We start from the raw sequence: 19,411 nt of genomic DNA on the forward strand, positions 1-19,411 counted from the left end.
GTAACCAGGTTCCTGCTGTTCCACACAGCACACTTGAGGAGTTGGCAGGTACTGGTAATGAAGTTTTAACTTGTGGGTGAAGAGACTTGCCTCAGAGTAACTCACTCCTGAGTGGCAGAGGGACTCTTCAGGTATCTGGGATATAGATTTCTGTCTCCCTGTCTACTTGCATCAGTACCCACTATTTGTCACTACTCTTTCCCCCCTTTTCCTTACTTCTCAGTTCTGTAACTTCTTTAAGCCCTTCCTTGCTCTTCTCCCTCTTGAAATGGGTCCATTTAAATGAAAGGTCCATGTCTTTTAATTAAAAGTCACACAGCTGCCTTTATCCCAAATGCAGTGATACCATACTTACTGGGGTAAAACAGAAAAGCATGTGTCCTTTTGGTGCTGTTGGGGGAAAAAAAAATGTTTTGCAGGGCTTCCAAGAACATCTGTATGTGATGATGCTACTTCCCCCCTCCCCCCCCTTCTCTCTCTGCCTCTCTCCTCTTCTCCCAGGTCATGGCAAAATGGTGGGATGAAGTTGTTCTTCTGAGGATTGGCCTGCACCTAGAGCAGTTTCGTTACCAGACCAAAAAACCATCCATTTATTATGACATCCTCGCATAACAGAGTGACCAAGATGGGGAATAAGTCTTTCTTTTCCTAGTCTGACCTGACCAAGTATTAGAGTGGATTTGTTTTCACTGTTCATCTGAATAAGGCTTAGTTAGCAGGCCCCTTTGAGGAATGGGGAGGAACACTGATCTAAGCAGGCACTGATGCTGAGCTGACATCATTTCTGCTCCCTGTTTGTTATTGGATGGCCCAGTTTATACTGGGGAGACCAACTGTGCTAGTTCGTTCCTTGCTGTGTTTTTGCCAAAAAGGGAAGCTGCAACTATCTTCTGCAACTTCTTTCCATGTAGGGGTCCTATATAAAGATGGAAGACAGTTGCAGCTACAGGACTGCATGCAGGCAGTTCATACTACTGTGCATGGACATATACAATCCCTAGACCTTAAACCTCACAGAACTCCTCCTCCTCCTCCAGGATATAACAAAAGTACTGTTTTGAGGGGGAGAGGTAGCTTCCCTTAACACCTAGCTTCCGTGGAATGAGGAGGATCTTAACATACCTGCAATTAGGTAGTGTGTGTTGTGGCCCCTTACTTAGATAGTCCCTCAGAGCAAAATAGAAAGCCTATAGCTATGGAAGTGTCACTGTGTTTCTGTCCCTTATGCTGCAAACAGTGTAAGGTCAGTCTAACTGTTGTACTAAGTATGGATGTGCTCACTGCATTAGCAGCCCTACCTACCTTCAGCCTTACATGCAAGGGGAGGAAAAAGCAGACCATGAACCCCGATCAACCCTGTGACCCAAAGCCCTGGTTCAGGGTTCTGGCTTTCTGTTGCACATCTCTATTTCCCGAGCTCAGCCTTGGAAAGCCTCTTTTCTCCCACTGGTCGCTTAAGTATAAGCCTACTATCATTTAGGTGTCCAAATGGAAGAAACTGGTAATGCTGTGAAATACTGCTTAAGGGGTGCCAAGCTAGCTGTTACAAACGAGTGAAATTTGTGTGGTACTGCAAGTAGGAAACAGTATTGAGCTACAGGCAAGAATTGAAGCTGGGTGCAAGGAAGGTGTTGCACAAAGCCACGTGCAGCAAAGAGTTTGCTCTAGATAAGAAGCCAATTCCCTCTTACCCAAATATACTTCCTGAAGTAATCAAGGTAGAATTAAGACACAGATTAAACATGAGGCTCTACTACATAAAGCATGACATGGCTCTAAGCCACAGTACTGTGGTTCATTGAAAGGCCCCCCCAGGCTGTAAACTCCCAAGTACCTGTGTCCTGCCAGCAGCACTAGGGCCTCATGAAAGATAAGAGGAGGCCTAGGAGTAACCAAAGCTAAGCATTTGTGTTTGTTTTGAAGTAGCTTGGGATTAATGCTCAGAGGCATCTCCTGTTGCCTACCTCATCAGGTATCCTGGGCTTGTGATCAGGCTGCTGGACAAGCTATCCTACAGACAGGAGCAGAGAAGATTGCTGTATTCTTACTTAGCTTGGAAGAAAAGAAGGAACAGAAAGTAGTTGTAGTTTCTCCCAAACTCAGTACAGGTTGTTGGGTTTTTTTTTCCCCATACATATCCACTCTTTAAACAGAGCTAGCACTTTACTAATGGCTGAAGTTAACTCCTTAATTACCTGACTTAAAGCATCGACTCCTACCATCAGCTGTCACCAGCATCCACAGTTAATTTAATTATATGGTTGATATTGTCTTTTATCTTCAATTATGTGATACTGCCACAAGTATTTTTTCACTAGATTCTAGTATAGTTCAGCTTCATGAAGAACAGTTTTGCTTTGCTTTTGCAAAGTATTTCCTCTATTATTAATGATAAGTTATTAAACACTACCAACATACCTTAGAGTGAAACACTGCTGAAATGCATTGTATAGCAATAAGGGAGTTGGTAAACATTTGACAATAATAAATTTCTGCCAGGAACATTACTGCTTGAAGGAAATGGCTGAATATTCCCTAATTTAATGCTATTACTCACGGGATTAGAGATGGATGTTTAAAATAATCAGTTACCATCCTGGTAGATGAAACTATTTATTTCAAATACCTTCCTAAATGATACACTACCCTGAAATTATAATTTCAGTATTTAGTTCATTCTCTGGGTAGAGTGAGGGAGCTGAAGTTACTAAGAAGATAGATAGGAGCTAAAGTGAATCATAGAATCATTTAGGTTGGAAAAGAGCTTTAAGATCATTGAGTCCAACTGTAAAGAGTGTGCTGTTTTTTTTAAAATTATACCTCTATCCTGCTAACAATGGGAAGAAGAAAGAACTGAGAGCTTCTACTGACAGACAGTAACTTAGTCTGTCTTTCTGCACACTGCTTCCTCCCTTTCCCTAAACTGGTATCACATCAGTGCACATTTCCAGTGCAAGACTTCCCTGGTACTGAGGTTACTAAGCTAAACTTTACTCATCCTGGTTGAAAGGCTCCCATGTTTCCTTTCTTCCCCTGGCTGTTAGCTTATCCAAGTTCTACAGCAGACCAGTTCCTAATTAACAGCAGTTCTATCCCCACAGTATGCAATAGCAAGGCAGTTGTGTGAGCAAAGCGGACACAGTGACCACACACACAATCCTGTTGCTTCACATAGATATATGTATGGGTAGAGATATACAGTATATACACATTGATCTTTTTTATATATATAAAATAACACCTTGTTTATAAAGCGACATTTAATTGCCACTGGTTCCCTTCCCACCCCACAAAAACAATAGTATACAAAATATAAAATATTTTAAATATTTATAAACGCCGCAAGAAAAAAATAGAACTGTACGAAAATATTTTTTTTCTGAGGTTCCCTCCCTGCCCTGTGGGAAGGGAAAGATAAGGGGTACACATTTGGCCGGCCTAGTGTGCCTTGAGTCCATAGTTGTTAAGTGGGTAGGAGTATGCCCTGCCTAATACTATCCGGTCCCGGAGGAGCTTAAATAAGACATAGTAATTGCAGAAAAGGATAAGGGCCATGGAGAGGGTATGGTTCCACTTTTCTGAGCGCAGCAGTGAGTAGAGCTGGTAGCAGACCACACTGCCTTCGATGAGAATCAGCAGGTTGAGCAGCCGTAATGGACGGTGAAAAAGGAACTGCAGGGAAACAGTTTAAAAGGACAGATTTTGATAATTTGTTGCACATACCCCTCCCAACTTTAACACTGTATAATGCTATCAGGCATCACTGAGCTAGCAACCACTATGCTAGACAGAAAAAACATACTCCAGCCACTGCTAGCTGCTACTTAGGGAAAGCAGCCTAAAAAACAAGCACATAAAATAATTTTGCTTGAGAAGGGGAGGATGGGTGAAGTAACCTATTGGCCAGCTGACATACTTTCCCTTTTCCCTGGAAGATGTTAACTAGAACCTTCTTAAGAATATGCCACTGCCTGATGTGAGAGCTGTGTCACCATGGTGAGAAAGCACTGACAAGGCAGCTGTGGCTTCCATCTTGCCCAGACATCACTGTAATACTGCAATGGGAAAGCCCCTCTGCTGAGAACAGGTATTTTGTTTATCAGCAACAGGCTGTTGCACAGCACTGAACTCTGTTCCACACAATCTGCTCTGCTGCAGCTAGGTTTGAGCCTCTCCTCCCTCCCACAATCATAACACATCAAGCAAGAGAAGAGATACTTGCATAAAAGCGGGCATGGGACACATCTGAAGGCACTGCTACGTTGTAAGGCCCAACTGCTTTATACAGGCATCGGCTACGTCGCACCAGAACTCCTTGTGGCCATATTGTGTTTTCTGACCAGCTGTAGGGAAAGAATGCCAGAGCATTAGCATCTGTGCTCCCAACTCCCTGAATGTGGGTTCACAGGAATGGACTGCATCTTGAAAAATACCAAAGCCTCTGCCACAAGGACATGTCCCAGCTCCCACTGGAAAAGCACAGAGAGGTGATCACAAACCCACCAGATGGACTCTGACTGAGTAATGTGAACAAATGGTGCAAGAACCAGTGCAAGAACCTAGCCCACTGCAGCAGAGGGGGCCACCCCCTGCCCCTGCACAAACTACTTCTCCAGGGGCCAAGAAAATCTCAGTGTTTGTTTCTGGGAAGGAACCAGCAGTGACCACAGGAGCTCAGACAGCTCTCTAGAGCAGATGTTTCTATTTCTAGGGAACAGAAAGACCAGCAGAGTTGCACCTGTGACCCCTGGCACTGTGGTGAATGGGGAAGCTTCCTCAGTAGATAAGCAAGTATCAGCAATGCTTATCTACTAGAATGTCTTTTCAGCCTCTTGCTGGGCATGCCAACCCTTCCCCATCCCCACACTCACATATGCTGTGGAGCATTGCTGTAGGAACCGTGTTCTAGTTTCTGCCACTTGCCAAGGTGGGCAGCTGATCTGTGGAGCAGGTCACAGTACTTGGGAGGCAGCAGCTGAGTGGTGAGCATGACAAAGGCATTGATCCACACCATGATGAGGTGCTCACAGGACCAGCGCATGTCGTAGTACTGGGTGCTCTGCAAAGAGACCAGACAAGAACTTGGCACCACTGTCACAAAACGGAGGAGGGAATGACAAGGGACGTACTGCGTGTGCATCCAGCAGACCCACACCACACATTACAGGCATGCGCTTTTGGACCAGTGATTTCAGAGGGTTACAGCTTAGGAAACACTCAAGACTCCCTTCTCCTTGACCTGAAGGAGAAAGGGCAGGGGGATGATGCTGCAGCTGGTGCTTCTCCTCCTCCAGCAGCAGATACAAGGGGGTTTGCTTGCCACAGAATTGCCCCAGGAGCACCAATTGCCCCAAGGCTGCAATGTGTATTGTGGAGCCCTGCCTGTTTCACTACACCAACTGGAGCTCGTTCAAGTTAGAAAAAAGACAGATTAAAAAATACAACCCCCACATTGACAAGAGGTTCTTGGATTTAGTTTGCCAAGCATCCTAGTTGGCTCTGTTTTCCAACCGGCTGAACACCAAAGCCTCTGATCCAAGCACTCAAAAGCCAGGATGTTGGATCTGAGACAGGTAACAACAGGTTCCCTTTTCTAGGAAGAACACAGCTATCCATCTGCCTAGGACAGGTGGTGGGAGAAGGGGAGTTAGTAAGTGGGGTGATGGGACTAGAGGTGCATCACATTTATGGCAATACCTATCCGCCAACCAGGAGCAGTACTAGTGCACTCCGTATGCAGCCATGCTCCGCTATCCGGGCTGCCAAAGGGGAGACAGAGAAAAGGGGAATTAACCAGGAATCTGGCCTGGCAGCAATTCACACAACATTCAGAAGGAGACGGCGGGCAGGGGCACAGAGAGAGCCAGGCAAGAGCTACCTTCACAAAACACAGTGGCAGGAATGCCACATAGTAGGCACTGAAGAGAGAGTTGAAGAGAACTTCCTTGATCCTGCGGTTGAAATCTGCTTTTAGGCACTCCACCTCATTGCGGATGAGATCTGGGGAAAGGGGGCAGCTGTGGGTAGGGATAGATGTAGGATTATTGAACTGTTCTCTCAGGGATTCCCACAGAAGCGAGAGGAAATCTTTGGGTTTGACCAGGCTGCTGACAGCTGAAGCCCCATCATCCACCATCTGGTCCTGTACCAAGTAACCACAGTCCGCAGGTAGGGGCTGTGCTCTGCTGTCCTGGTGGAAGCAGCACAGAGGAACATAGACACCAAACCTGCAGTGAAAGAAATAAAAAAAAAAGGGCTGAAATGACAGCTGTCCCAACATGAAGCAAGGGGCACCTTCTTGACAGATGTTGGCCCTTACGAGAGGGACACCACATAGGAACCCTCACTCCAGAAGCTAGTGGCCAAGCCTTCTCCCCACTTAGAGGCTAGGGGAGAAAACTCCTGTGAGACAGCTATGCAAAGAAGCTTCTTTAAATCCCATTTGTGGAACCAGTGATCCCAGTGACTCAGTCTTCAGTCACAGTAAAGGCCCCTCACGCAAACAGCATACTGCAGACAATTTGTTTCATAAGCTCAGCGCCACCTCCTTGCATCATCCCCAGCCATTCCTACTTCCCCTTTAATCGTAAGATGATAAGACTTTTGTCTGCATGTCTTTTGGGGACAGATTATAGCCAACAGCTCTGCTTCCCATGGTGACTCACGTCACCCCCAAGTGGCTATGCTTCCCCCACCCTGAAGGTATAAGGTGGTGTCACTCACGGGTAGCCCAGGAAGAGAAGGTTGAGAACAGAATGGCTGCGGAAGAGGTTGACCAAAGTCCAGCAGAGCACCCATCCACAGAGGGTGAGCAGCACCAGGCGCACCATGTAGTGAATCACTGATGTCGCACCCACCTGAGAGGCCTGCAAATGGAGAAGAAACATTCAGCAGCCCTGTAACACTCATGCTAGAACATGAGCACCAGGGGTGCCTGTGGAGGAGGAGCCGGGAGAGGGGTGCCAGGAAGCTGCCCTTTTCCTCCCAGAAGTAGGAGACTGACTCTCTTAGAAAGATGAATGCCTTTGATTTTATTCATGATTGGCAGAATCCAAAAGTTTCAAATAAGCACAAGTTGTTGGGCGTGACTAAAAGAGGGCCTTTTAAAAATCAGAGCTGCAAAGTCCCGTATTGCTCTGATGATAGTCCAGGATAGCCTGAAACACATTTCCTCTTGCTCTTTCCTTTAGAAGGATCAGGTCTCACCATTCATTTTCCTAAAGAACTGCAATGTCACAGTTCTCAGCTGAGGGAAGAGAAGATGGTGTACCTTGGCAATCCCAAAACTAGATTTCCACCACTCATCTCTACTGGATGTACAGGCTGCAGTCTAGTAAGGAGGTACCACCTTCAAAAGGACAGCAATAAAGTTCCAATCTCCAGAAGGGAGAAGGCAACTGAACTATGAAAAGATTCTTAGGGGTTAGAGCCAATAGATGGGATGTGCAAGAACTTGCATGGAAGGTTTCAATGCAGAAATTTCAGTCTATGGGAGGCTTTACGGAGGATGTGAACATAAATGAAAATGGTAGGAATCAGAGATGAAAAGAGAACTTCAGAGATCCCATCTTCTCCATTCACCTGTTCAACAGGACACAACTGTTCCTTTATTTTATTTATTCATTTTTAAACTTATTGCTTAGTTGCTTAGCCTGGAGTTGTATTAACTGTTTCAGTGGACAGGTCATTTTGAAGAGAATGGAAATTCTTTCTCAAACATGTATTTGGCCTGCTTCTGCTCTCACAAACACAGAGAGGGTCTCAAAAATCTGAGGTGACATGACCAGAGCCTCAGAGTTAGGGAGCAACCAGGACTGGAAAAGCAGTTCTACCAGCCATTCCTATTTCATTTTAGTGTACTCGGGCATCCTCCTCCTGACCGTTCCCCTCTAGTCTCCTGTTCATTCTGCCAGTCTTGGCTAACCTCCCTGTTTGCCTTTCTGCTACCTGACTTGCAATTCTCTCAGCCACTTCTCTGGCACGAGATAGTGAGGTACAGTATCGCACCTGCAAGGATACAGAAGCAAGTGGGACAATTTAATCTCCTTCTAGCTGCAGAGGCAACAGAGCTACCCAATACTGCAGGACATGAATGGGTTCAAGGAGAAAACTCCAAGGCAGAAAGGCCAAAATCTTAGTCCTTCACAGCCAGACTGGTTCTGGGGGAAGAAACCCTCCAGCTATCCAACTCGCAGAACCTTCTCAGGCCATGGACAGTCATGCTCTGCAATTTGTACTACAGGCAGGAGAGAGAACAGTGGGAATGTTACCTCAGAGATGAGGGCCCACACCAGCCTCCGCGCCAGCATCACTGTGATGAACGCCGCCAGGTGGTAGTCAATGAGGTGAAAATTCTGAAGGAGGAAAGAGAAAAGGTCTTCACCAGGGGAAGGAACTCAGAAACGACCCAGCTGGGGTGGGACTGGAAAGCTGGCTGCTGAGAGTGCATTAGGACCTTGTGTAAGCATTCCCCAAATCTCTCTATTAGGGATGAGGGACAAAGGATAAACTTCAGTAACACAGGAATGTCTCCAGAAGCAAGATCTTCCCCACATGGAGATTCCTTCCCATGGAGAGATTTCCACAGAAAACAAAAAACCCCCACCCTTCAGGCAGGTATTTTTGGGGTCAAAGGGCCATCAAGGACCAGGATCCTCCTATGGAGAACAGCTTGCAAGTTCTTCTGGGAAAAGCCACTGAGCAACCAGAGCAAGGGCAGCTGAAATGGAGTCCAGAGCACACCAGCTCACTTTAGCTCTTGATTTCAGAAATGGTCTGTAGTGACCAGTGCTCCCTGATAATCAAGTTGATCTGAGAAATGTCATCGTCACGGGCCATAGATCTGCATTAGAAGTTAATGTTGGCTCCAGCTGCATCAAGTTAGATACAGCTCTTGGACCCCTTATGATTTTTCAGTGAAGCCATCAAATGTGTTCTGGCTAGAACAGTTAGCAGACTCTGAATACTGCTGTCTGGGACTTCAAGGACATTTTGGGTGAAAAAGAATACTTGACTTCTGGTGGGAACAAACAAGTGACCATTAAGGTAGGGAGCCTGAAACAGAATGCTTTTTCTTCAAAGAAAGCTATGTCCAGCATCGCATAGCTGAACTTGAAACTAATAGCTGGATAACTGGAACACCAGCACCATCTGTCGGTGTAGTTAACTAAGGAACCACCTCATGCCTCCAAGCAGCAAGGACACAATTTAAATCGAAGGACCACTTCAGAGGCTAGCTTCACTCAGATGAGGTTTGTTGACTCAGATACAGGTCACTGCCATGTTGTGCAGCTTATTGACCAGGAAGAAGACTGAAACCGAGGAGACTGGAAAGTTTATGTAAGCTGAGGATCTGACCCCCTCCCCAACTCCTCTGCTGCTGATGGGCTGTGATATCCTAAGGAAAACTTCCATCATCTCCCTTCTCTCAGGCTCTGTTGTTTTTACTGGGAAGGGCCACCCACAGCAGGCTCCTGGAGTCTCAACTCCATTTCAAACCCTAGGAGCTAGCCAGGCCATGCAAGTATCTGCAAGAAATTTCCACTGAAGGGGCCCTCCTGACACCTCTCTCTCTCTCTTTCTCACCTTCCATGTATTTTCTCCCCTGTAAAATGGGTGATGACATGGCCTTGGCTGATGGGGGTGCATGCAAACTCCCCTTCACCCCCTTAATGTCAAATGCTTGGTGATTCCTGGACTGAAGAAGCATGGAAAGAAGCTGTGTAATGACAAAGTATGAGTGATGGCATTTGCTGGTGAACTCACCAGTGAGGTGCAGGAAGCAGGGTGATTGTATGGGTACCACCAGACAGTCTTGTAGATGTTGATGTACTGAATGAAGAGGGCTACCAGTAGGTAGATGAAGAACAGGAATTCAAAGAGAAGGCTCCCATCCAATGGCAGTTCAGGGATCCGGCAGTGACGTACAGGCTCTGGAGTAATCAGCGCTGTGATCGGAGGCGCAGAGAGGCTGATGGCACTACCATTCCTGAAGCAGACAAATACTACTCACTTGGTAAACATTCTACATCATCTCTACCACTTTCCAGGACATGGAGTGCTTGGGGTTGTGAATTTGGGACTGGGCATTGCTAGAGGAGGGACGGCAGCAGTCTTGCTTTCATATTTCTGGTGCAAGACTGGTGATCTTCATCTTCTTAGCTCAAAACCCTTATCCAGCATTTTCTCTAGACAACAGATTGGTCTGCCAGAGGTGCTGTGACATGCCCAGCAATATTTCAGTAAACATGCAGATGGAGGAAGAGAGGTAGAGAGTGAGGAAGCAAGTCCAAGCAAAAATCATTGAGGATTCTTGCCAAGCACTTAATGTTGGCTCCTTCCACCCATCACTAGGACATTACAGTAGCACCCAGCCTCCTCCAGTATTGCAAAGTACCCATCATCTTTCTGCTTAGAGTTCCTCTCTTTTTAAAAGAGAGGTAACTAGAAATGGAACAGATGAGTTCAGCCACTTCCTAGAGGCTGACCTCTCAAGTGTTCTCACACTTCCTTCTTCCCTAGCCTTCAGAGGCTAGGACAACTAAAAGTTCCAGCAGACTAAACTGCTGGAGGAAGTTCAGACATAAACTATGCTGTGTCTGAGCAAAACCAGGGTAAGTGACACTCCCCCAGGACCTTGGGGCACTGACTCCATGGTCTCAACACAGTTACTTGTTCCTCAAGAATCTAAGACTCTGCCATCCATCCATCTGTCCCAGCCAGAGAAGTCTTTAAAGGCCAAAGCTAAATGGCTTGGATGTCTTGTCTCTGTAAGGATGAACCTACACCAAGTAGATCAGGGCCTCAACATGCAGCAAATAGCTTCTCTAGTCTGCTAACTTCCGTATGGAAGGAAGCAACACTGGGCATTTTTAGTCTTTGTGCTAAATGTGGAGATCTAAATGTCACCGTGTGTTCCTTTTTCAAGCCCCCAACTTCCCCAGAAAATGGAGATGAGCTTTGCCAACTGTGAGAATTAGTTTCATCTGCAGCCAGCAGGGCTAAAACAGAATATAGGCATCCTCCTGCCCTGCCTTTCTATCACATAGGAGGGGGACTCACAGCTGAGCTCTGACATGTGACACTAACTCCCTGTGGCATTGCAGGCAAGCGAGCAAGAGAGACAAGGACTCATCGTCTGCTAGGACTCACTGCTCTGGGAACTGCTGCAGGGAAAGACAAACTGAACACTGTGCAATTTCCACCCCTGGCCGTTGTGACCACGTGAGCGGTAAAGGGTGGCTGAGACCACTTCCACAATCCTCCCCATGGGGCTGATTTTAATGCATGAAATCGAGAGGGGCTGCAGAGGGAATCATGTGCCACAGCAGAGCTGACAAGAGAAGCTGGAAGATGTTTGTCACCCAGGGCATGTTCCCTCCTGGATGGGCCATCTCCTAATGCCACAGCAGAAGGCTCGAGGTTCCTGTCTCCCATTTCCTCACTTTAACCACGAAGCTGCACTCCCACGCGGAGGTCAGAGTGGGTCAAGGATCCTGGCTTTTAGCGCTATCCTTGCCGCAGGTGTCTCAACAACCCTACCTTTGTCCTCACCTGTTTCTCAAACCGGTACCGTTTCCGCAGCTCCCGCCAACCAGCGTCTGGAGAGAAGGCAAAGCTGAACGGCTTAGCTGCTGCCGGCTGGGTCCCCTCCTTCCACCGGGCATGACCAGGAACCAATCCACTTCCAGTGCCTCCGGCAGGCTGTGCCCTGAGACCCAGACAACGATCCCAAAGCCTTTCCAGGTCTGCAAAGGAGGCAGAAACATCACTTAAGCTGCAAACTGCTGGTCACCTAGTTCACACCCCAGCCAAGCGAGTTCATGCAAAAGGAAGCCACTCTCATACACTCAGAGCCCTGTGGGACACCCATCACCACCCTAAAACACGGAGCTATTTCAACAGCACCAGATCAGCATCTGCTTGCATACACAGAATGGATGCCACTGACACTGTGTCTTTAAAAAGCAGCTGCTTAAATTAGCCATCAGCGACTGCTAGCACTTCCTGTTGGCTGGAAAGCACAACCGAGCATCTCCAGTGCTGGAGACCGCACAAGTGCCTGCCTCGTTTCAAAAGCAAGCCTGGGAAGAGCCCTCCCCCTGTTCTGGTGCAAGGAGCTACTAGAGCTTCACAGGTCTTTTTAACCACCCAATGCATCACTTGACAGGTTCTGATGCTGGTAGGCAATTTGCACCCTCTCTGTCAGAGCTCTGAACAGACAGACTGGTCTCCATGAAGTTAATTGCATGGTTCAGCTCCCTTCTGTGCTAAGAAAGGCCAACTGACCCAATGGTAGGAAGTCCATTTAAAAGTGGTTCTAGTTAGCAGAGTAGTGGAGCAAAACACACATATATACATGTACTTCAAATCCACATACAGGCAATCACATATCCCAGCCCTCAAAAAAAATTAAAAAGCAAGCCTGTAAATATTTATTTATTTTAAATGACACATTTAAATCAATCAGTTCCTTAAAATGAACTAGTATGAGAGGGGCTGGGCAACTCAGAATATCAGTAACAAAGGTGGATTCTCTGGCACAGACTTTATCACTTCCCATACGATTTTGCTTTTATTTCAGTTGCTCCCACATGACACTGCAAGGATTTTGGCAGCCAGGTAAGTTTCTGATGGCTAGCAGACATAAGAGAGAGAGAGAGGTTGAATTGGAGTGCGAATCTGGAAGTCATTCCAAGCACACATGCTGTACAGAATCATGACACTGAGTGAGCATCTTGCTACAAGGACCCTGGTGTGTCTGCATGTCTGGAGACTAATCAGCTGCCCTTTTGTCAAAATATCACAGCCAGAACCAACCCAGGGTCCAAAAAAGCACCCCCACCTTCTGGGAAACTCTGCATCTAGCTTCGAAATTTACAGGTGGAACCTATCGTCTATTTATAATTCAAAATCCAGCAAATTCAAAAACATATAATTCAAAAACAAGCAAAATCTTGTTCAAAATCCTGAGAAATCACAGCTGGCAGAAATGTCAGGAAGTTCAGTGAGTCACACCACTGTCACCATGAACACAGTGTACAGGAGAACTATTCTAAAAAGCACCCTCAAAGAATCATCCTTTGTATTAAAATTTCCCATCCTTCATCTCTACTCCAATAACTAATTCTAAAAATTTCAACAAAAATCAAGATGTTTCAAAAGACAAATGCCTTCCACATACTCACATGAAGGTCACTTGCAAAAAAAAAAAACAACCAAAACACCAAACCAAAACACACAACCAAATTTGTGAAATTGCATGAAAGGAGAGAGCAAACATTGGACAATTTGTGTTTGGAGGAAAATAATGTGTTTTGGCAGACTTCAAAACTCTCATTGTAATTCCAATGACAACACAACAGAGAACTGAAGCCTTCCTTACCTTTCTAGTCAAGACTAAAGCTTTCAGAGAACTTTCTCTAGGATGTTCTAGAGTTTTATTTGGGAATATTTATATTTCAGAAGTTAAATATGAACATCAGAAAATTCTGCTGCATGCACAAGATGAGCAGGGGCAGCAACAGACAATGCAGAATTCACTTAGGGCATCCAGACACTCTACATAAGCAGCTAAGGTGAAGAAAAAAAATGAAAAAAACCTCTAAAAGGAGCAACTTTGAAAGCCATTTTAAGCCAAATTAAACTATTACAGGGACTGTGGAAGCTAAAACAATTGGTCCGATGCAACCTACAGGATATTTATGATAACAGATGCAATACATTGGTAGTCTAATTAGTGGCATTAATAGTGGAAGGTATTTCATGCCATATTCAGTAATTCATGTAAATAATTTAACAGCTCTTATTAGTATTATCCCATTAGCATGCTTCACATGTTTGCCAATATAGACACTTGGATACTGAGTAATCGCACTTCCACCCTCTGGTTTTGCAAACCAGTAAAATGCAGGTTTGTACCAGTAAAAAATGAATGCCTGTGGAAAGGAGCCTTCCTTAATGTCAGTGCACCATATTTTAAATGCACTTGAATAAGCCCTTTCACAGTGATCCATGAACATATAGACTGGGCAGTTCCTCAAGCCAAGCTTTAAATAACTTTACTTCACTGGAGTCTGATCAAATTAGGTAGGTGTCTGCTAGAGCAAAATCTGCCTGAGAGCCATTCCTTTTTTGTTTGCTTTTGTTTTGTAAAACTAGCCACACAAAACTGAAGCTCCCCAGATAAAGTTAAACAAAGCAGTGAGATTACAGATCAGTTTGACTCTAAGTCTGCTTTTTTTGGCCTTGAACTAATCAACAGCCCTCCTTTTTGAGGGCAGAGACATGGGAAAAAGCCTTTCTGTAGTTTTCAATTAATAAACAAAGGCATGATTCTACTGTGAAAAATATGCTAACAAGAAAAAAAAAAAAAGTGTTCATGACCCTTTACTCCAACAGATAAGATTCCTCTGTGCATCCAAGTGGTATTAAGTATTAATAAAGAGCCCGCAGAGCGAGCTGGGAGTCTACCAGGCTCCCTTCTGTTTGCAGAGTCCACACCCCATCAGCAATCTTATTTTATATAGAGTCACAGGCACAAAAAGTGAGTAATGGAAGATAAAAGCTTTTCCTGACAAGACTCTTTAGTCCGTTAATGCGATTCCACATTGTTCTTCACATATAATTTCACTTAAAAGTCAGATACTTGTAGTCCCTTCATCCTCAACATCCCCAGAACAGAAACTGCCTAGCTTCCAGGATCTCCTCTCTCAGGCAGATGTGGGCATCATAAAAACACACAAGAAGGATCTGGGGACCAGCTACAGAACAGTGGACGGTGGTCCTGACTGCGCACAGGGAACAGATATGGGTACAGACAGCTCTTGGGTCCTTGAGAGGGACCACACTCTTTCTTTGGGACAGAGACAAAACCTTCAGCTGTGACACGGTTATAAGAAGGTCCAGGAACAAAAGGCATCAGACCCTCTGATTTCCAATTCATGCTTTTAGGACTACAGAAAGAACTTGGACATTTTGTTTCTCTGCACCAACACTCTTCCTCCTCATCAGTTCCCCAGCTCTCCTGATGAGGCAGGATCAAGGCAGGCAAGAACCGCAGCTGTGAGCAAGGCTTTACTGATGAAGAGCTAGGCAGATGAACTATCCACCAGTTCCGAGGTGAAGCAGCATGCAGCCCTGTCCTGCTCCCCAGGGACCATCACTCAGAACCACGTTCCTGCATCAGCAGCTGCCCAAACAGCTCTTACAAGAGGCAAATCAGGAGAGAGTCAGTGACTCATCAGAATGAAAAGTCTGCCTGGTTCCCCATCTCTTTGCTGGAAATGCTACAATGCTCAGCCAGTTATTTTGATGGCGTTAATGTTTTTTAATTGGAGAAAACTCCGAGCTTCCAATCCTCTTGGGAAGCTCGCTGCACCAAGGCGTGAGAACTCTCAGAGCTTGGAAAACATTCAAGAGGCTCTCCTTGGCTCCACAAGTCCTACAACCAGATGCTCTCAAGAGCAGAAAGGAAAATGTGGCCACCCTCACTTGCAGCAACGTGGCCTGAGAAGACCACAGGTCTCTCGTTACAACTCTCCATCTTGATCAAAGCAGCCTTCTTCCTGCTGAGTAAGCACGTGACACCTTGGGGTGAAGCAGCACGTTGCCTCTGTGGCTGTTAGCGAGGGAGCTCTGCCTGCCTTTTCCTCCTCAGCAACACAGAAGCTCCCAGCGTTGTCTGGGTTGCTAGCAAGACTTTCCATTCAGGGTGCCCGTGCTTTATGGCTACACAGGCATGAAAACACACCTGTCACCTGTGCAGTGCTCCCTCGCAGGGAAGCGCAGCAGGCCACCCCCGCGGCACAGCTGCAGACCACTGACATGAAGCACAGGGAACTACCAGCGCTGACAAAACACCATTGATGTTTCCAGCCCCTCCAGGTGCTAGTGGTAATACCCTGAACTACAGCTAGCACCAAGTGCAAGACAAAAGGATGAAGGAACTGGGAATGGCGCAGGGAAAGTACAAGCCAAGGAGCGTGGAAGCAGCAGTGCAAGAAGCAGCCATTCAGTGCCATGGCAAGCAGCACCGCCCATCTCCAGAGCACTCCTGCATCCAGGTATCTGGCAGTTCCTCCCCCCACTGCAGCAGCCGCCTATCCTCCTGCTGTCAGGAGCACTGGCTTCTAGGTCATTTTCCTTCAAAAAAGCACATATATCCTGGAACTGGACTGTCTGGATAAGCTCCAAGGCGCAAGCTCCCAGACCACAAAGGCATTTAAGACCTTGCTGGTTCACCCTGGCCTGAGTGAAAGGCTCTGTCCCCAGGGCTGCCGCTGAACAGCATAGCCAGCACCTGTACAGCTTCTGAGGATGCTAGTGGCAATGCCTATAAGCAGCCCCACAGGTAACAACAACTCGCTGTGCTCCTGACAGTGGCTTATTTATAAAACCTTGTTTGCAAGGCTGCAAAAGACAGTTACTAGCCCCTGGTGAAACCATTTCTGGAAGGATGTGAGGAGGAAAATAGGGTAGGATTCTCTAACCTTTGGGATTAAATATAAAGTCATGACCATAGCAGTCATGACTTTCAGCTGGGAGACAAGCAGCTCTTTCTCCTCTTCCTCCTTCCCACCCCCATCAGTCTCCAAAATTGAAATAAGCAATGTAAAAAGGTCTCTTGGTTACTAATGCCCTCACTTCAAGTCGCTGTAGCTGGTCAACCTAATCCCAAACTTGCATTTGTCCAGCAGTCCTAATGTCTTTGCAAATTATCAGCAAATCCACCTTATAGTCAAGTTTTCTTTTGAACTGCTGTGAGTCCTAGTTGCTGTGGCTCATTTTTACATTCTTGTAGTGTGAGCCTTTTATTTATTTAAATAAAAACATTTTGACAGGTGGAAAAACTGAGACAAAAAGCTTGTAACTGATTCACCCAACACAGTGCCAAAAAAAAATCGAGAAGAGAGCCTAGGAACAGTGATAGCTGCACCCGTGCCTCGGTCACGAGGCCACCTTGTCAGCCCACTCACAACTGCCACGCCGGTAACCGAGAAGCTGCAAAACTTCTGTGGAAGCCCTAACGTGGTTTGCAAATAAAAAAGCATTTGGTTGTTGTGAGGGAAGAAACAACCACAGGTTATCAGCTGGAAAGCTAAATATTCAGTTTGCGCAGAGCTCCCCCAGCGCTAAGTCAACACAACCTTTCAACTCAGGCTGGCTCCAAAAGAACGCACCCGCCACCTGTCCCAGAGCTCCGCCCTGGCCCCGGGCTGGGAGCAAAACTGGTTAGGAGGGAGGTCTCCCAAGTCAGCACATTTTCCAAGTCGTCATGCCATACGGAGCGACAGATTAAGAAGGAGATTCGGCGTGGAAAGACACAGAAACCCCCCTGAAGCGCAGCTCAGGCTCAGGCAAGGAGAACAAGAGACAGATGGTGAATCACCGCCATCAGGTGATGCACCAGCAAGACTAATTTTTGCTCAGTGACATAAGAACCTCCTCTGTAATAACAAAACCAACCCAGCAAGACCAAGTCAGTGTAGGCTGATACAGCACAACTCTGGCTGAAGAGGCTCCATCTATCAGTCCTCTACGCACGTGCCAAAACCGAAGGGTGAATGCAGCAAGAAAAAGGCAAGATTTCACAAACAGCATATATACTGTATGACTCATTTCAGGCATCTTCAGCAAGGAAGGCTAGGGCTGAGCTGACAGATAAGTCAGGAAAATAAAAGTTCTAGCTAAAGACAAAGTGAAGGCAGCGCTTGCCGTTTGTAGCTGCAACAGTACTTCAAATACCCACCAACAAAAATGGGAGCAGGAAAGAAAAGTTTTCCAGGAAAAGCCTCTCCAGGTTAAAATGCAGTAAGCTCAGTTCAGCTCATTTTGCTGACGTGCTCTTCAAGGATGGGATACAGATTTAAGTTCTTAATACTCTAGACCAAGAAAATTATCCAAGAGATTGAAAAAGCAATTTTTAAAAACGGAGAGGGATTTCCAACCCAAATCCTATACATTCCTTAAAAATCCCCTCAAAGACCTTACTTCAGGGGGTGCAAAGATGAGATTTGCAGAGGTATGCAGGAAATATGGTCCTCTTCAGAATACAGATGAGTTCAAGTCTTTGTGAATTGGAGGAAAGAAGATACACACACTAAGCGCTCTTAATGAACCTCCGGCAAGTATAAGAACAAAGCCACGATTCCCAGAGTAATAAAATAATACCTCATAACCATATAATTACCTTGTGCAACTAACTGCTGCAGAAGGTCAAAGCAAACAGCTTAGTAAGACTTTAATTAATGACTATAATAATTTTATGAATGAAAACAAGTGAAATTACGTTCCAAAAAAAGTGGAAAAAAAACCCCAAACAACCCACAACACAAGGTCCTCAGGGCTCATCAGCTGCAAGTGGCCAATAACACACTTTTCACCAAGAAAACACTATCACACAGTTAGCAAGACATTAACATTTTCTTTGGCTTCTTCTGATGTATACATCAACACTCACAGCCAAATACTGGATCTGGGAATAAAGAAAGCATTGGCTTGTTCTTGTGTGAGAACAAGACAGAATTGCAAAGTTGAGCTTTTCCAGCAGCAGAGGGAAATGCAGGCCTGACCAGTTGGGTCATGCTCTATTTTGGTCCTCCAGTTCCCATGCTTCTAAATCGTGTGGGGAAAGCGACAGCAAGTCCAGCCTCATCCAGAGCAAGAGGCTCAAACTAAAGAGCTGGCGGGAGTTACTTAGCTAGACATACAGTTCTCAAAGAACCTGCACTGTTTCTGAAAGCTCGGGAGAGTTTCAACTTCAGATCCAAAACAGGATTTGGATATGTAACAACACAGAAGTTTTAAGCTCCAACTCCACATGCCAGTTACAGATAGAAACAAAAGTTCACTTTAGAAAGAGACACTGGTTGGGAAGTAATGCACAAGTAATACATCACAAGGACAATGTATTAGCAGACACAACATGGGCAAAGCTATCAAAGCTGGCCATTAATACAATTTATCAACACGCACTTCTAAGTACATCTTGCACCAAAGCTCTTCAGTAAACAGTGCGCACAGGCACGACACTGCTAAAACACAGCCACCAATCGCCCTCTGTTACACTGTGCAATGCACAGCGACTGGGAAAGGAGGGGAATTTTGGCTATGGCCACTGAGATTTTCTTTTCCAACTTATCAGAGCAAATGCACAGTAAAATAGATCACTACGGGGGGGGGCGGGGAGAAGCAGGGGGGAAGAAAAGGTGCTCTTGCCTTAAGAGCCCATCTTATAATTTTCAGCCAAGCAAGCCACCAAAATATGCATCCTCCTCCCAACCCTGAACACATACACATGGTCTAATGGCCTGAGTACAGGACTGCAAGCCAGGAACTCTTTTGCTTTTTAATCTCTGCTCTTCAACTGACTTCCAGGGAAGCTGTTTTACTGATTTAGACCTCAATTTCC

The 19,411-nt window shown here is 45.8% G+C and overlaps 2 protein-coding genes across 2 annotated transcripts in view; one reads left to right on the forward strand and one right to left on the reverse strand.

Annotated features, from left to right (window-relative positions):
* Positions 1-3,672, forward strand: part of LOC140660693 (uncharacterized) — an 18,889-nt gene extending 15,217 nt beyond the window's left edge. The window contains exon 20 of the mRNA XM_072881785.1: positions 502-3,672. Coding sequence (XP_072737886.1) covers positions 502-612 — 111 coding nt within the window. The 3' untranslated portion in view covers positions 613-3,672. The remainder of the gene's footprint in view (positions 1-501) is intronic.
* The window catches only part of TMEM39A (transmembrane protein 39A), a 20,370-nt gene continuing 4,397 nt past the window's right edge, over positions 3,439-19,411 (reverse strand). Inside the window, exons 2-9 of the mRNA XM_072881832.1 lie at positions 11,554-11,747; positions 9,766-9,988; positions 8,271-8,354; positions 6,724-6,866; positions 5,879-6,227; positions 4,872-5,059; positions 4,223-4,343; positions 3,439-3,672 (exon numbers count right to left, since the gene is read on the reverse strand). Of these exons, the coding sequence (XP_072737933.1) occupies positions 3,439-3,672; positions 4,223-4,343; positions 4,872-5,059; positions 5,879-6,227; positions 6,724-6,866; positions 8,271-8,354; positions 9,766-9,988; positions 11,554-11,666 (1,455 nt within the window). The 5' untranslated portion in view covers positions 11,667-11,747. The remainder of the gene's footprint in view (positions 3,673-4,222; positions 4,344-4,871; positions 5,060-5,878; positions 6,228-6,723; positions 6,867-8,270; positions 8,355-9,765; positions 9,989-11,553; positions 11,748-19,411) is intronic.

This window comes from Ciconia boyciana, chromosome 1 (genome assembly GCF_034638445.1).
Source record: "Ciconia boyciana chromosome 1, ASM3463844v1, whole genome shotgun sequence".
NCBI lineage: Eukaryota > Metazoa > Chordata > Aves > Ciconiiformes > Ciconiidae > Ciconia > Ciconia boyciana.